Raw genomic sequence first — 18,711 nt, 5'->3', positions numbered from 1 at the left:
GGATCTGGATTATTTTGTACAAAAATTAGATCAAAATTAGGAGATAAGACTATAAATAATTTAAGTTTCTTGAGAAGTTAATTTTAAAAAATGCTAATCAATAAAATGGTATTAGGTACTATATATTATTTCTGTTGTATTTTTATTTTTCTGTATTATTTTATTTCTGTTTATTTCTATATTTATTATTAAAGTTTGTTTAGAATAACACTTTAATTTTTATATTTTTTATATTTGATATCTTTGAAATAAAAATGTGAAATGGAAATCATAATGACTTATATTTTTTAGCACCTTAATTTTATTTTTCAAGAAAAAAATTTACCGGTAATTTACCGTAAACTGGTATATTAATTTTCACTTACCGATTTACCGGTAAATGAAAAAGTCGGTAAATTTACAATCCCTAGTTACGACCGGCCACCAAATGACGATCGTCACCTATAGAACGGGGACTTTGTCAAACAATAGCCCTCGCATCGCCAAGGTCTCCGTATAGCACGAGTACCATGTACAAATAAAATGTTTGGTTTGCAGTACCAAAAGTGCCACGGTGGCACATTTATGGTGCTTATTTTTTTCTGTAGAGATGTCACGGTACCAAACTGCCAAATTTGTCTCCAAACAGCACCAAATAGGAATACTTTAATTCACTACAATCATCTGGTATTTATCATATGAAAAAAACAAGAAAATATGACTTTCAGAGTTAAGTTAGTATATTTTTAAAAATAACAAATAAAAATCATAAAATTATACAAAAACTTTCAATAGTGGTCAATTCTGTCATCTTCAGCTGTATAGACTTTGAACAGAATTCCAATAAGAATTGCAGTTTTTGAACAAACACTAATATTTATACACAAATTTAGTTTCCGGACATTAAATAAACAAACAAATATGTGGAAATACATTAACTTAGTTTATGATAATCATTATATCATTGAGAATTGTCAGTGTAAACAATAAGTTTGTGAGTGGTATTTTTTTTCTACTCCCAATTGTGTTAATTACTCATAATAGTGCCAAGGATTAATGTAGCATTCTATAAAGAAACAACAAATATTCTGGAATGTCCAGAGTTGGACAATTGCACGGTAGTAAGTAGGGATTCCCATAAGAAGAATATTTATTGATTTTTGCACCGCATAAGGAATGCACATCATATGTAATAATGTTGCTTTGTATATCTTTAGCAGTTACAGAAAAGTTAGATGTTTATCAGATAAGTTTGAAAGGGTATCGGTCATTACAGAGTATTTGTGGGGTATCACACAGACTGTTAGGTTGTAAAAATCGAACAATCTTGAAATTGTTACTGAAAAGGTGGCTAGATAATGGATAGTTCCATTCATAAACTTTTCCTTTTTAGTAGACACAGTCAAAATGGGGAATAAGAGTCGTAACACTTTGTGTTTAAGATACTTAAACTCTACCCGCATATAATTGGCATTCGCAACAGTAGTAGCAACTCAATTCCATCAAAGTCTATCAAGGAGAGGAGGGTGAAGATGTATTCTTCATGTTAATTAAGACACAAAATTGCTGCATTTTTATACAAAGAGGATTGAAAAGATGTAACTGGCGTAACTGGTATGATAATTGGATTTTTGAAATTTATGATAAACTCCAAAGGACTGGATCTTTTCTGAATGCAGCTAGATTATTCAATTCATACAAACTAAACATTTTGGTTACAACCAGCCTACTCTCACAAAATATTAACAACAAGAACCCTTACAAGCCTATGGAAAAATTGGGTAACTCTTAACAATACACAAGCCAACATTACTACATACTACAAACACTAGCATGCCGTCTCAAAGAACACCAAAGGAATAATAAGATGACAAACAAATTACCGAACTATCCAAACTAGAAACCAAATGACAGCCTTCATTAATCGGGCTTTGGGATGTTTATATATATATCCAAAGCAGCTTTCAAAGTGGGAAAAAATTACTTTTGATCCCATTTGGGCCAACACGCAATCCTCAAATAGTGCAAAAATCAACAAGTACTCTTTGTGAATTTTTATAGGAATCACTACTTATTAAAGGAGTGTGCAATAGCACAACTCTGGACATTTCAGAACATCAGTTGTCCTCATATAGAGCGATGTGTTAATCAAATAAAATAAAATAACTTACTGGAATGTAAATACTTAAANATTTGTAAACTTGAAGTAGTATATAGTCAAACCTCTCATTCCGTATTATGGATAATGTAGACCCGCACCAAGATACACTTACTATGATGTTCTGTAATTATATGAGGACAATGAATATTAAATAGTAGATACTAACAATTATGAGTTCATTTGAAAAAGTATTTTTGATTAAAAGACTGTTTTATTTTACATATTTTTCAACATTTATGTCTTTTTAAAATTTTATTTAATCATTTATTGAGGACATAATAACCAAAATATTTGTCAATTAGAATCAATTTTTAAACACAATTTTTAAAATATCAAATATTTAGAATCAAATTTAAAAATAATCAGGTCATTCTGCATTTTTATGCATTGATTGTCTTCCAAATATTAAATTATTAATAATGTTAACCAAGGATTGACTACTTTTTTGCCAAAAGAGCCATTTTTCAAAATTTTAATAAACAAATTATTAAGAGCTACAAGATAAGCAAATGAAAATTAAATTTTGAATGCACTACAACTGTAGTAAATGAATCTACTTTATAAGGTGCAAATGTAATACCAATCATTTTTAAGAAAAATACTTGAAATAAGATGTCATCTAGTAAAAATATATTAAATAAGCAGTACTGCCTATTTATAAATACCTAGCTGTACCTGCCCTCTGTGCAAAAAGTTTTGGCCTGTGATGAACTCTCTAGTCAAAGTGTAAATAATATGATTTTGTGTTCTTTGTTTCACGGCACCTCTTGCAGCCCAGATGGTTTGATCATACCTAGAGATGATACCGAAAGTGAGTACAATGATTCTAAGATTTTGGCAGCATATTTGTCTCATTACCGACTGTAAGTGTGCTGTAGTTTTAGTTTTGCACACCAGTTTTTAATTGACTATTACAATTTATTCTAGTTATTGTTCCATCTATTTTAACTTTTGTTTTTACTGATCTACTACATTTTACATATTTAGACATTGGTATTACAGATTTCTTTAATTATAAAGCCTTGTTTACAATTAATTTCTTTAACATTGACTGTACTTTCAAGCTTTACTTCTCTCATATTCACTCTCCATATCACTTTCCATCCACAACTACATTCCCTTCCATTAAATCATATCCTTACATCCAATTCTATACAGCTTCACTGGTATAGCTGCTTTTTCTAGCAAATTAAATTTCATAAAAATCATATTCATCAGTTTAAGAAATATGACACAGAGCCTAAATTATATTATGAATTAGTGTTTCTTACACAGTTTATAATGTATAGTTTATAAAAAAGATATATATAAATTGCAAGATATAAAATTAATCTAATAAATTTTTTGTCAGTTGATTTAGGTATTATTGAATTGTCAAACTGATTGTTTTTACCAACAGATCACATAACACAATATTGGAAATGTGAGAATGCTTTAGAAAATGACTGAACTATGCCATGGCATTAGTTCAGTCATTTGTAGTTACAGTTTATTAACTTTTTAGTCATTTGTAGTTGTTACCATTTTCAAGCATTATCTTATTGTTCTTGGTCTTATAAATGCACTTGTTCCCAAAGATTGGAACTCCGGTGCTCCTATTAACTGTAGAATTACCACAATTATCGAAGCTGGAAAAAATAATCTCTGACACCACAATACCAAGAACATTACTGATAACACATTTAAAATATTTAGCTTTTAAAATCATTTACTTTCAAAAGTATCATTTCTGATAAATGAATTACAAAAGATTAAAAAAATTGAAATTTATTTTATTAAATACTTCGTTGCTGGAAATACTAAGGTGTTTGATTATTTTAAGATATATTAACCCTTGGCATTATTACCAAAACATGCAATTGGATGTAGGAATGAAATATTGCTCACAAATTTATTATGCTAATGATTCTCAGTTTATAAGAACCATTATATCATTAACTTAATGACAGAAATATATAAATAGCACTTTTTAATGTCTGGAATCAAAATTTCAATATGAATGCTAACGTTTTTAATTACATTTATTCAAAAACCACAATTCTTTTATTAAATTTTTGTAACTAACTCTTTTCTGTGTTTGAATTTGAATCAAAATTCTCTTCCAATTCAACTGTTCCGACTTACCTATTCTCTTTGGTGTGTGGTGCAATTTAAATTCCCCTCGTGTACAAAAAGATTGTATTTTTCAGTTCAGAAAGTCTTTTACTTATAATGGATTAAACATTATCTTCTATCCCAACATTTCATTATAATTAAAAGTTAATTCCACATTTTTTAATATAAAAATAACTTGATGTAAGGAAGTAAAATTTTGGAATAGATTCCTTTTATTAAAAATATATTATCTATACTAACATTCTATGTTATTAAAGAGCAAACAAATAATTTTGATACTTGGATTCTTCAGTCTCCGTACTCGTTGTACTTTTTGTCCGAACCCCACGCCTTGCGGACGGGATACTTCTTGCCGTTCAGGGCGATCTTGCGCAGGGCCGCGGCGGGCAGGTCCACGTGGCACTTGTCGGCCAGTCTGATCAGGTAGATGAGCACGTCGCTCAGTTCCTCCGACAGGTGGATCTTCTGTTCCTCCGTCCAGTCTGCAAAAGATAACCGCGTCACTATGCTGCAACTCGTTTGCCGTCCTTTTCTCCGACAATGTTATCGATCAACCTATCGAAATTAGCTAATGTTAACTTTGTCACTGAATAATGATTTGCCTCTGACCCTAAAAATTGTGATCTCAAACACAACAAATTTTTCTTTTCTGTATAATTGCAAAAATTCAAACTATATTTTCTTTAATGACTTAATTGCATTATAATACAAAAAGTTATTCATGAAGGAAAAAGAATTTCATTAAATATTTAATGTAATATAAGCAAAGGTTATTATCACAATAATCAAAATTAAAGAAGGGTTGCAATGGGAGCAGATGAATATATATCTGTTCGACACAAAGTCAGAGGGCAAAAACAAACCCCTCTTTGTCGTCAGATGAAGTCATTCCTACCCCTTTGTTAACTCCTGCATTCCAGGAATTCCCGACAAGGCCAAATATGGAGTTAAGAAGTGGTCCTTTCAAAAACTGATTTGTTGACCCTACTTGCAATGCAGTGTGATCTATTTATACATAATAAGAATATTCAAATTAAGCAATTAATATCCAAAATGGTATGCAAATGTTCAATAGGGTTCAAGACCATCTGAAGTGGCAACAAATCAACCTTATTTGCAGCGGTCAAATCGCTATTATTGATGTCCAGTCGAGAGATTAACATTCCTGCTAAAAAGAAATCAAGCTCTTGAAAGTTGTGAGAAAATATAAGGAGACAGATACAGTAAAACCTCTTATATGTTAGTTTTGTTAATCAATATGTTACTGGAGTCCGAGAAGTAATCATCCGTCGACACAGAATAAGATTATTGCCGTAAGATACGAAAAAAATTCCAGTCTTGGTTGCTTGTTGTTCTCATATGTGTTTTCTTAGCACAATGTTGCCATTGAGAAACATATCACACAGGAACACTTTCAGAGGAAAAAGGTTGTTTTATTGGTGTCACACCAATAAAACAACCTTTTTCCTCTGAAAGCGTTCCTGTGTGATATGCTCTCAACAGCAACATTGTGCTAAGAAAATAAAAATTCCAGTATCTCGTCTCAATACACGAAACCCATTACTTAGATCTTTGTATCTTCTCAAGAGGTACTGTAACCTCAGCTGTGATGTCAATTTGCATTTTTGAGCCATTCAAAACAGTTTGTCGAACGACATTGCGTTCCCGGCTCACGAGAGTATAAAATAGTAAACCGTCCACCATCTGAGACAAAAGAGTCAAGGGCATTAATAATTCTAAGGTTGCGTGCAAAAAGATATATGCAGCACCACTCCATTAATTGGATCATGCACTTATCTGCCTAGCTTTTAATGGTTATAGGGTTTTTCTAATACTTAATTCTAGAAGCCAGAATCTTTTTGTGTGAAAAATCACGAAGGAGACCGATGAATTTTCTATCACAAAATCTCCAAATAGCTAATAAATCATAAAGGTTTATCATAAATTTTAATTATGCAAACTGAAATAATATATTTTAACAAAACAAGTATTTGCTTACCTGGCAATCCTTCTTTAACTTCTCCTTTCCACTGACTTAAAAAAAGGAAAACAAACATATAAATACTTAAATAATTTCTTTTCCAATAAATATAAACACATCAATTTTTGTAAAATGTCTAAAGATTGTTTACAAAAAAGAAAATTAAACTGCAAATACAGAGCACTGCAAAGATAAAGACTTTTGCAATTCACTTATAAATGCAAATTCAGAAATGTAAACGCATCCATGTATAAAATTTGTAATCCGCAGGACCTGCCCTAAAAACTGTTCCATCTATATAAAAAAACAGAATCCTCTATCTTTTGTCTAGCATGGCAGATTGCCCTTCTATTGCCAGGGACGTGAGTCCGACCTAAAGAATACCCGGGCCCCCAATATTTATGAGAACTTTGGCCGATTGCCGAGTTGAGAAAATGTCGTCGGCTCATTTTGACCCGGTTGTTCTACTTAGGAAATGCCGGCTCTGTCATGGCTTTCTCACTTATAAAAATTAATTTGTCGTCTTACGGGCGACTGCCTCGGTCCGAGACGGAACAATGTCGGTCAACTGCACTAATTACAACAAAGAAAGGCTGTGTTTGCAATACATATGCACAATACATTGTTTGCATTGTGACACAAAAGAAGCACTACATTCACTGAGAAAATACAAGTAAATGACCATTTCTCTGCACTTTGTAAATTCAAAATGACAATGCTTTAAGTATAAACAATATAGTTATTATAAAAAGCACTAAACCTATGTACTAGTAAATTTTTATTACAATTGCAAATGTTTTCACTCGTGTTGAATAAGTATCATCAAACAAGCTAATCGCCAAATGCCGAAAACAAACAGGGGATTGTCAAATGTGTGCACAGAAGAGGTAACATCAAACAAGAGAAATGGGTAGGGAAGGATAGTAAGATTTATAGTTCAAAGAAAGACTTCCACACCGTGGGAAAGGGATCAACATTGCAAAAGTTAATAACAGTTTTTTTGCAGGTGGCCTTATATATTTCCATCTGCTCAAGATGTTTGAGAAAGGGTTGCCTGGACGAGTTATATAATAGGCATGTTTCACGGAATTCCACAGCAATGTCGGGGTCGGAGGCACAGATAGCCAATGCCGCGTTGGCTAATCCTTTTGCGATGGACATCTCGTGTTCTTTGAGGCAGATGTTTAAAGGGCACATTGTAGCACACGTATTTCTAAGTGGCGGCTGGATCTATGATCGATGACAGGGATAATGCAGATGCCTGACCGAAGGTGCATGTCCAGACGGTCTTTAGCATTGCGAAGGAGGGAAGTTTTCTTCTATAGTTATTATTCGTAATTTAAAATTTACGCTTATCTTTGACAAGTTAAGAGTTGAACGTCCAAAAATGAAGTGAAAAATTGTCAGTATAATTATTGTTGAATATGGCATTGACAGTTAGCATGAACTATTTTTCTGGGCTCAGAATTAAATCAATTCTGTTACAGATTTTTTTGGACACCATACAGTATTTGCTTCTTTGAAACAGGAAAAATCAATGTCATTAATTAAAATTATAAATGCTTCTATGGGAAACTATTGCATATTTTGTATGCTCTATAAATTGCGTTAGCAACCTTGGATCAATGACACCTCACAAGGTGTCATCGATCCAAAATTCATTTGTCGTGGTTTTCTGTATGTGAGAAATTAAAATAATTTGATCAGTTTAAACTGGATACTGGAGTAACTGGTGGCACATCACAAGTATGCTAGCATGGTTTATAGAGGATACATGTTAAACAAATAGAACAAAATCAAACATTTTATACACACTTCACAATTTTTCTGTCAGTGACGATGTGCCATGTGTTCTGGTATGCAAGCCTTAATATGCCAAAGAGTACCAAGCCTGGATAATTGTTTGAATGAGTTATAAGTTGTACGTGTTGTAATTCCATAGCTGTCTGTGAATTTATGCTATACAAATGTTTCTGTATGTGGTATCATCTTTTTAATATGCTTTAATTGAATACCAAATTACACAGGAAAACATTCATATTACTGCTATTGCAAAAAATACTACACAAATCAAGGAAATCATGTGTGATAATGTTTCATGTTAAATATACGACAAAAAGGATAGTTTTGACTTGAGGATGATTGCTGCGGAAGTCAGCTTTTACACTCTCGTAATATATTAATAAAATGTCATTATATGCTGATAAGCATCAAAAATTGTGAATAAAGTGTGAAAAACAGTGAAGCCAATATGTAAATATCAAAGATTTGCACATAGATGATAGGTTCATTCATAATTTAAATTAACAAATCATTAATTAATACAATTTAGACCAAGCAGTAGAAAATTTCTACATATTTACAGGGTCTTCCAGAAAGAATTTTATCATTTTATGTTATTGTAACTATGTTAATTATTATCTGAGAACATTGTAATATACATCAAAACATTGGAAAAACCACCAAAGTTTCAACTTATCCATTACAATTTCTCAATGTGTGTGCATCTTGTGTCATACAGCACACATCCAATGGATATTCAAATTCTCCCTATGCTTGCTAAGGTATATCCTTTGTCATTCCTCCCACAACTACAGATTGTTTATGTTGCATAGTGATGAGCAATCTTGACTTCACAAACTGCGGAACAAAGAAACTGTGTCCGTCTCTGTTGGAAAGCTGCCATTTTTATTTACGGCACTTGCTAGAGGTAGTAGAAGACGACACATTTGAATGTAGATGGGAGATGAAACTCGGACGGTTGGTTACTCTATCAATTGGTATACGTTTCACACTTCTCCAGTGATAATTAACATAATTACAGTAATTTAAAATGGTAACATTTGTTTTGGAAGATGTTATATTTAGTAATTTTTGACATTTCTTAAATATCATATAGAAAATAAATACTTACAACAGTTCGGCAAGTTCTCCCATCTCGCCGACCAATGCCAGAAGTAAATTGCGAGGTTGATGGTACTGATCCCAGTTTCTCGCTCGGGAAAATTCGGCCTGTATCTGTCGACTGAAAGAAACATTTATTCATTTTTTACTACATTATTTTCCAGAATAGTCGTACAAAAAGTAATTAAACTTATAAATTTACCATTTTTCTGAACTATAATCTTAATTTATAATTAAAATTAAATATTATATTAACACAAATCCACCAAGGATGAGTAAAATTAGCTCCTACGACAAACATTTGGCATCCGACTTCATTCTCCGGTACTGCAACAACGTAGAGAAAGTAGATCGTTAATGCCACGTGATAATTGTTTTAAAATAATGGTCGATGGCCGTCTTTTAACGTCTTTTGTCTCGATAAATGAAACAGAGTAAGTATAACTCTCATTTCATTTATCTAACCAAAGTAAATGATTAATGAAGCAAAATGATTATGATTAATAACAATGATTAATCATGCTAAATCAAGCACAAACTATATTGATAGATGCAAAACTTCCTGTAGAATTTTGGGCAGGAGTCATATTAACCAAAATTCATTTAAAAAATTGAGATCCTATAGAAAAATGGATATCTTATCTTAAAGTTTACCGAACAATCAAAGAAACTTCATGTTAAAGCAGCGGAAAGGATTTCTACAGGATACACTTTTGAAAGAAAGGCATATCAAATATATAGTTCATAGGATGGAAAAATACACAAGGCTGCAAATTTTGATGAAAATACAAGACAAACAACAATTATTAATTAATCAGAATAGTTAAAATGGATGCTTTGAAGAAATGTTACAGTGTGGGAATGAAAATGCAATTATTAGACACATCATTTCTTAGAAATAATCAACACAATTCCGAAATGTAATTGGCCAATGATGCTTAGGAAAATGAAGAAGCACCGTCTAAAGTTGGAAGAAAAACGACGTAACAAATGAACAAATCAAACTCCAACAACCTTGACAATCATAAAGTGTAAGAGGAAAGGCTTGTGTCGGCTGGGGTGAGAAGATCAAAAAGAATAAAAAAAGAAAATAGTGTCAACCCAAGATTTATTGGAAAAAATTCCAATAACATATCGAGAGGCAAGAAACAGCGTCAAAGATGGATTAACAACACAAAAGAGACCAGACGTGATATTTTTTTTCTTGGGAATTAAGATTATAGAAAAGGAAACAGGTTTTAAATTTCTCTAGAAGCATCCATGGACAAAATACACAATAAATTTCAATTTAAGAACTGTAATCTAGTGAAAGAACATGGCATTTCCAGCCAAGATTTAGACTAACACGATAATTCATCACAACAGACGGAGATAAATTCCGAGAGACGATAGGCTCTTTGACGTACCCATTGCTCGGAAACGGGCCCAATGTTACATTTTCCATTAGCCGACCATCTCACCGTAATAAGCACTCACAATTTTGTCATCTAAGAGCAATTAAAAGAGTATACAGATATTTAAAAGGAACTCAAAATTGTAAATTAATGTGTGATAAACAACAAAAAAACTGGAATTCTGCACAGATGCAAGTCAGTGCTAAAGATTTCAAACATTTCTCGGATTAAAATTGGAAGATCTCCGATAACGTGGACGTGTCAAAAACAATAGTCGGTTGCCTTCTCGACGTGTGAAGGAGAAATTAAAGCCATTTACATAGAAATATGGAAAATAAAACGGATCACAAATTTTATATCAGAAATTGGATTATCATCAAATTTTATATCAGATTGGCATATCCACAATGTATAAACATTGTGGATATGCCCCCGATCTTAAAGTCAGATAGTCTATCAGCCATCGACTCGATAAAAGGAATAACATTACATAATAAAACAAAATGTATTGATAGAAAATATTATTTTGCGAAAGACAGTAGAAAAGGAAACCACAAAGATACTGTGCACCAGATCTAGATACAGATTTTCTTTTAAAAAGATTACCTGTGGAACAAATAAAAGTACCTTCTCAAAAGACTGGACTTATTAATGTTAACTGTTTGCAGAAACCATACAATATCTTTCATAAAGGAAGACTCCCAAAATTTATTATAATTAGTTTTTGGTTTCCGTGGAAATATGCTAGTGCCTTTGAGTTTTCTGCATGATGTTTTTATCATCTGAAATTTGAACTTTTTTGGGTTTGTATAAATCTCTGTGTTATATAATTTTAACTTAACTACTCTTCTTGTAATACGTCAATTGATCTATTTGATAAATTACCTAATAATACCGACAAACAAGCCGAGGAAGTCGCACGATTTGGTGATATAATGTCGCCACCAAACTGTACATTCGGTCACTTACAAATTCTGAAAAGATCTCTATTTAGTATTTAAGAGGATCATCCTCATAAATATCAAATAGATGATTAAGTACAAGTATTTGTTGACACTTTCGATGGTGACAGCATTTTCAGGTTTGACTAAGTGGCAAATCAGTAGGGCAATTGTAATTCATATATTAAAATACATAACATTTTTATAAATGGAGAAAATATTCTACACACAAATAGTGATTTGATTTGCAATTATGTATTTAATGGCATAAACAGTTAACTGTGCATCAGTAATTACCAGTAAGTATACATATAAACAAAATGCCCGTTTCCTGTCAGTTAAACAATATCCTGCACAATTAGAATTTACAATTATATGTTGTTTTATTACTTGTTCATTAAAATAACTTAATTAATTAATTATTAACCATAAATTATCAGTATAAAGTTTATAATTAATTTAAAATAACTCAACTTACAGATCTTCTAAAGTCGGTGTGTTACTGAAAGAAAAACTTTTGCCGGAACCATTATTAGTCGTGTTAGTCGTAGCCTCACTTTCTCCATTTAATTTTGCAGCCATTTTTTAACAAATTGTTAAAATATTAAGAGAGAGAACGAAAATTTAGATGATTCGATCGACGTAAAAAAACAAATGTCGTTCGAAACCACGTGTTTGTTTACTACATAATAAAAATTCGCGGGAAAATCAACACTCGTGCTCTCTAGCGCCACCTGACTTTTTTGATATTATACTTTCAATTTTTTTTTATATTAAAATTATTTTTTATGTTTATACAGTAAACAGATATTAATTTAAAATAATATAAATTAACTTCACTAGAAAAGTATAAACTATAAAATGACGGCACTTTAATAAAAATTGGATTGTTTTGAAAGATTTTCGGGTGCCCGCCAATGGCCGAGTGGTTAAGCCATTGAACTCTGGCGGTTGGTCGCGAGTTCGTGCCTGGCCAAAACGCCTAAATAGGGGTCATTTTCCCTTAGAAAGTTCTATAATATACGTAAGTGAAAAGTTAGTAATTCTTTTTATATTACTCGTAATTTAATCAAGCAAAAACAATAAAAAATAGAGTTTAAGTAAGTTCGGTACTCTGTGATTGCACGTTTTATTCGGTATTTTAATTATTAACTTAAAAGTAACTTAAAATTAATTAATATGTCTAAATATATAAAATTATATTAGAAATACAGGAAAAATTTCATAAATTATTGAAATATGTTTACACATCTACTGATAAAGTATAGAAATTTGCGGGCTTTCCCAAGAGATATATTATCTACTTTCACTTTTTATATAATAAAAGTAATTAATACTTTCATTATGTAAAATGCTAGGTGAACAGGAAGAGACCCGGCATATCCGGGAGAGACACCCCCCGAATAATTCCTGGGGTTTCGTCCCCCCCCAGAGCGATAGGCCGATGCTTTAATCGTCTCGGCCATCCGGCCTTTAGTAAACATTATTATTTAAGAATTAAAATGAAAGTAATTGTAATAAAAAATGAGATATGTGTATAGTATAATTTCCTGTACGTTCAACTTTAATTCTCCTGTTGATACAACTTTAGCATTGTGTGCATGTAGATTATTAATTAATATAAAACAGGAAACAATCCCCCCGTATTGCCTGTTATTTTATTATTTAAAACCCAGGGATCCATAGCGGGCTTCGAAGCCCTCCCTATTGATACAGAATTAAAAGAAATATTATTTGTTGAACTTTAAATCTGGACAGGTCGAAAAACTCGTAGGAATTTTTCGGGGATTCTCGTCCTTTACTAATGGCCAAACCCACAATGGCTTTCGGCCATTAAAAAGCCATCTTAGTACAAAGCGGAAAGAGTAAAAAGTAATGCCTCGTGCTCGTAAATTTGTTCTTATTTGATGAAGGATAAGACCTTATGCATGGTATATTGTTAGAGTGACGATTAACTTCACCAACAATGGTATTAAGAGGGGTGTAAGAAAAAAATATGTCTTACTACAGTAGATCTCGCTTTGAGACTGCTCATTAAAGTTTCGCTTCCGAAACTAATACAAATTTTCATTGAAATATCATATTTAAGTGCCAATCGTCATTGATCAAACCATCGATGCTGGTAATTAGACGCGAACAAGGTGGCTACGTGGAGTTTTCCGGCTTTTCTTCGTGTCGCACAGAATGCATAAATAGGGACCAGCTTTCAACAGGAACTCCGTCCGGGAGGCACCCTCTTGGCAGATTGCCCGAGTGTTGCATTGGCTTATTCATCAATAAAATCCATATTTAAGTGACACATTAAGATGTTCGTCCATTCTTTTATTTTCGGGAACTTAACTTTAATTTGTAACATTCAGGTCTAAGAGAAACAGGATAAAAATAAATCAGGGAGAAATACCAAGTGTCCATTTTGGACTATATTATAATAACAATACATTTTTTTTTTTAATCGTAATTAACACTTGGACGTAGGAACTAGCAATTTTGCTTTTTCAACGTAATGTTTTGTTCTATTTTTTTGTCATTTCGTAATTAAAATCGGGCACTTAATTAGGAATGTCTTATGGCGCCCCCTGGAAGACGGAACCTCTTGCGTGTGTGCCATATGCAAATTAAGCAACGTCTGTTTTGCATATTTGCAACAGAACTTGAGGAGCGAGTACATCACATCAATTGTGAGTAACGTATTTCGGTCCCAAAAATAATAATTAAATTTAACCTATTTTTATTCATTTTATTTATTTTTAACCCTTGTATTACCCATATTGAATGACGATGAAATACAGTAATACTTAAATTACAGTAGAACATCGATTATCTTCTGTATTTTGTTCTCCAGCACAAATATTCGATTAAAAGTTATTAAAATTTTAAATTTCTCATTGTTATATAAGTTATAACAGGGGAAAAGTATAGAGATCGGTTAAAAATGACCCCCAAGATTTTGGCATTTTTTGACTCCGAGCCTTGAAACGAAAACGACAAATGCAAAAACTAGTTGGGGGTTTTTTCGGTATGTATGGGTGTTAATATATAGGCTATGTATGTATATATGTGTAGATGGATGTTTGGGGCACGATTTTCTTCACTCACTATGAAGCTTAATAACGCTTGTGCCTTTTGTAAAAAATTTCTGAAATTTTGCAGGAAAGTTTGTGTATTGGAGGAAATGTTTCTATAAATTTTCAAGAAAATCTGACCATTGGTTCGGGAGATAAGATCGCCATACTCTTAATATGTCCCGAATCAACCAAAGATCAACCGAAGATAATAGCAATTATTAGGCATGAAAACAAATAAAGAATGCCCGGAAAGTCTAGCAACAAAGTTGCCAGCTTCTTTTTGATATTTAAAATGAAGATTAAGGAATTAAATATAACGTATTTCCTCAATTAAACCCCAGGGATTTACTTTTAAAACTTATTCTCCAGATTTATTACCTTGTAACAGGAAATTATGGGTTATTTATGGGTTACAGCCCATTTAAAATAATTACTGTTTTTATAGTTAATCCGATGGCCCAACGGCGACCAAGTGGATAAACCTCCGAACACTGGTCGACACTTTGAAGAGGTGGAATTTTAGTTAAACCCATTATTTATCACTCTAAACTACAGTAACCCGTGCAGACCGGTACTGTGTTTCTCGTGTTTTTCAATATGGAATTTACTGGAGTAAATAGGGTATACTTACTGTACGCAAGATACACAGATACCTGTATATAAATATATACAAGCATCTGTATATACTACCTGGCTCGCAAGTTGTGTTTGTTTAGAAAGAACGGAACTCTTTTTACCACAAATAAATTTCTTGACTCAGCTGTACCCAAGTGATTTATTACGAGACAACATACTCGTGTATCAACTTCAACTTTTATTTTATTTTTTCAATTTTTATAGAATAAAATATAACGTTTTTCTATAACGTTCATTGCAGTAAATTTTATAAAAATTGCCATAAGCTTTTTTTTTTACTCTTTCCGCCCTGTGGGCACTAAGAGAGCCTCTTATAGCAGGCCCATTACGGGTTCGGCCAGGCTCACAATGGGGCGACCGGGTGGTGAGGGACGGGGCCAGACATATCCGAACGAACCACCCGAAAAATTCCTGGGGATTCCTTGACCCGTCCGAATTCGATCCCGGGTCCCTCAGAGCGGTAGGCTGCCATCTTGACCGCTCGGCCATCCGACCGTCTCCATAAGGTTTCACACCTTTACAATGGTATAACACTGTACGGCATCCGAATCGCTAAGGTTAGCACGAGTTCTTGTATCTACACAATGCGCGGTGCTTGCAGCGCCAAAAGCACCGTAGCGTCGAGTTTTGAATTTTGGTATGGATTTTTATTTACGGAAATGTCACCATTTTAGATTTGTCGCGTCGGGTTAATTACGAATCTTCTCAAACCGAAATTGTGAGAGAATGATAGCCTTTGATTAACGTGTGTAGATAGGATTAAATATTTGTTATCGTAAACCAGGACATTATCCTCCACTTTGATCTAGAAAAGAAAGACATATCCGCCATTTTGAATTAAGACATGTCCTTTGTCTTTCGAAACACACCCACGATGCGCTCTTTCTCTGAACAATTTCTGTTTATTCGTAAGTTGGGAATTGTATAGCATTAAAACATTGATTCCTTGTAACACACCGTAACACTTGCCTACCTCGTAACACTTCAGTAAAGTATTGAAAGGTAGGAATTACACGTCTTTAAAATGTTGCGAGATAGGGGTAACACCTAAAAGATAAGAAAGTAAGAAAGTATTCTTCAGAATTTATAGTTTTTAACTTAGTTTCTTCCAATTTCTTATTCTTACGAGCTAATCACTCGCCATTTTATCTCTCTGTACATTACTAAGGACTGTAAATCTTTCAGCGAGACATTTAAGTTCTTTCTCTTCACTTTTGATACATTTATAACTAACTAAAAACGTCAAGTCTTGAAGTGAACCACTACAAAAGCACTTTGAAGGGTTATAAAAAAAGTGCAACTCGATTTTCTCCATTAAATATTTCTCATACAGGAAGAACGTTTTATTAATTTTACTGGTTTTACTTATTTAAAGTACTTTATATATTAAAATATTTATAAATTCATTTTAAAAAAATATTAAGGTGTAAATACAGTAATATTAAAATTCATTCCAGTAGATGGCAGCATCGTCGAGAAAGTAACGCGTTGGATCTGATCGTTCAGTTTGAATATTACGTCGATTTGACGTCACGTGTTCAGTTTTATTTTCGAAATGACATCAAATTGACGTAATATTAAAACCAAACGAACATCTGTAAGTCGAATGCGCCACCTGCCAATTTGTACCAACTTACATTTTGTTTTTTTATTTAAAAAAATAAATGTTTTAATTTAATATTNAATATATGTTATTTTTAACCTTAAAAATTGATTTAAAATAACATTTTTCTTACACTTTAACTAATTAAACTCGTATTCAAACTTTACACTACGTGCTTAAATATCGGTTACTCATCGTTTTTTTTTTAAATTTCCACCAAAAATCACCAAAATTTAATATCGTTAATCCATTAAATTTTCATATATTATTACATTTTCGTGGCCATTAACACAGCATAAATTCTGTAAATAAAAAAAAGAATGCTTATTCATTGCTCGAAGTAATGTACGATATAAAGCTCGCTAGCCGGAAAGTAGCGGGGAACTTGTTTAAAAAAATAATTTTATGTAAAAAATTAAAACATTAACCTCAGTAATAGCAATCCGTGTTAACTTCAACTATTCTATTATTTAACGGTTGAATCGGACGATAGTTATATTTGAGAACTGCTCCCGTAGATTGACGAACCCCAGTACGGAATTCATACAGCTAAAAGATTAAATTTTATGTTAATAAATTAAGATTTTAATATAATTTTAAAGCGAAATATCGAATACTTCGCTTACTTGATATTTGGTGATGTCGATAGTATGCTTTAACAAAGTCCACGTCACCCCTTCGTTACATTCGGGAGTGGTCAAGGATCCGTTGTAACGGAAGTACTCGCAATCGTCTTCCGGTAAGAGTTCGCTAAGGGACGAATCGAAAGATATATTCGCCACTTGATTTGCATACTCTACTTTATCGATGGCTCTTGCAATTGTATCTATGGCTTTCGAAGAATAGTAAGAGACCTGTTTAAGTGAAAATTAGGATTTAATTAGAATTCTTTTTTAGGGCATTCGTCTAATTCAAAGATTTTTTTATATATTTTGAATCGGTTAGACTGAAGGATCATTTATCTTAGGATTCAGAACGTCAAAATGTCTTATACTATTAACTGAATATCAGAGAACGTATGGATCGAATCGAAGGACACTTTTCTGTGGATTCAGTTGGATCCAAACGTTCTAGCTCTTAGGAAAGATCCTAAAAAGTCCTTTGGATCTCTTACAAAATCATCTTTTCTTTTGAAAGTTATTCGAGGGACCTTTCTTTAGATTCAGCTGGTTCGAATAAACCGAAAGAAAACACGACTCGACATTCATTGAATCCAAAAATAAACGAGGAAAGTTTCGAAAATGCATTCGATATTGTAGAAAAAATAAATAAATACCTCGAAAAATACTGCAATAACTGCTACACCGTCTCTGTATTGTAAAGCTTCTTGCAAAGTGGAATATTTCTCATTCTTGTGAACGAAGTGAAGCTAAATTATAGAGTAATTAGAAAAGAGTCCTCACGCTCCTCTCGCTCACCGAGGAGCATCGCGTGTTAAATGCTTTTCGGTGAGGAATATTATGTGTTAAATATAAAATGTCTTACTTCCAATGGATTAAATCCGCCATAATAAGAATGTTCCGCTCTCCAATGAAAATGAAACTCTTCGAGTTTAAAAGTTCCGGGCAAACTTCCGCCAGATAATTTAATGTCATCGTTAGGTGTCACTTTGACTTTACAAAAAAAATTAATTTATTTAAATAATGAAGTAAGTATATATATATATATATAGAAGTAAGGAGAGTAATTACGACTATTCTAGAGAAGGAGACAGAAGATGGTGTGACCTCTTCTTCATGAATGGTATGGCCATATATAGAAGGTGAAGGAGAAGAGAATATTGAAGCTGAATCGGATATTAGAAGATCGAAGAGGTCAAAGAGAAGACTTTGGAGTGCATAAATATGGAAGGACAAAGAGATAAGGAGGTAATGAAAAGAAAGGAATGGCAGATAGGTAGTAAGCATATCTTGAGAAAAAGTCAAGAAAAAC

At 32.7% G+C, this 18,711-nt stretch overlaps 2 protein-coding genes across 3 annotated transcripts in view; both read right to left on the bottom strand.

The window, feature by feature from the left end:
* The window catches only part of LOC111618405 (dCTP pyrophosphatase 1-like), a 16,125-nt gene extending 3,936 nt beyond the window's left edge, over window positions 1-12,189 (bottom strand). For both annotated transcript variants that reach the window (XM_023359933.1, XM_023359934.1), the window contains exons 1-4: window positions 11,954-12,189; window positions 9,151-9,261; window positions 6,255-6,289; window positions 4,265-4,737 (exon numbers count right to left, since the gene is read on the bottom strand). In XM_023359933.1, the coding sequence (XP_023215701.1) occupies window positions 4,544-4,737; window positions 6,255-6,289; window positions 9,151-9,261; window positions 11,954-12,057 (444 nt within the window). In that variant the 5' untranslated portion in view covers window positions 12,058-12,189 and the 3' untranslated portion in view covers window positions 4,265-4,543. The remainder of the gene's footprint in view (window positions 1-4,264; window positions 4,738-6,254; window positions 6,290-9,150; window positions 9,262-11,953) is intronic.
* A 4,868-nt stretch (window positions 12,190-17,057) lies between these two features.
* On the bottom strand, window positions 17,058-18,411 carry LOC111618402 (carbonic anhydrase 3-like; the record flags this gene model as incomplete). The annotated part of the gene is made up of 5 exons (XM_023359924.1): window positions 17,058-17,081; window positions 17,208-17,328; window positions 17,406-17,633; window positions 18,056-18,148; window positions 18,265-18,411. Coding segments are annotated over 4 exons (588 nt in total), but the record flags the coding sequence as incomplete, so codon positions are not given.
* Window positions 18,412-18,711: the final 300 nt, after the last annotated feature.

The sequence above is a fragment of the Centruroides sculpturatus genome, unplaced genomic scaffold (genome assembly GCF_000671375.1).
Source record: "Centruroides sculpturatus isolate CEXI.00-Female unplaced genomic scaffold, Cexi_2.0 scaffold10, whole genome shotgun sequence".
NCBI lineage: Eukaryota > Metazoa > Arthropoda > Arachnida > Scorpiones > Buthidae > Centruroides > Centruroides sculpturatus.
This window is presented reverse-complemented; position numbering and strand designations above follow the sequence as displayed.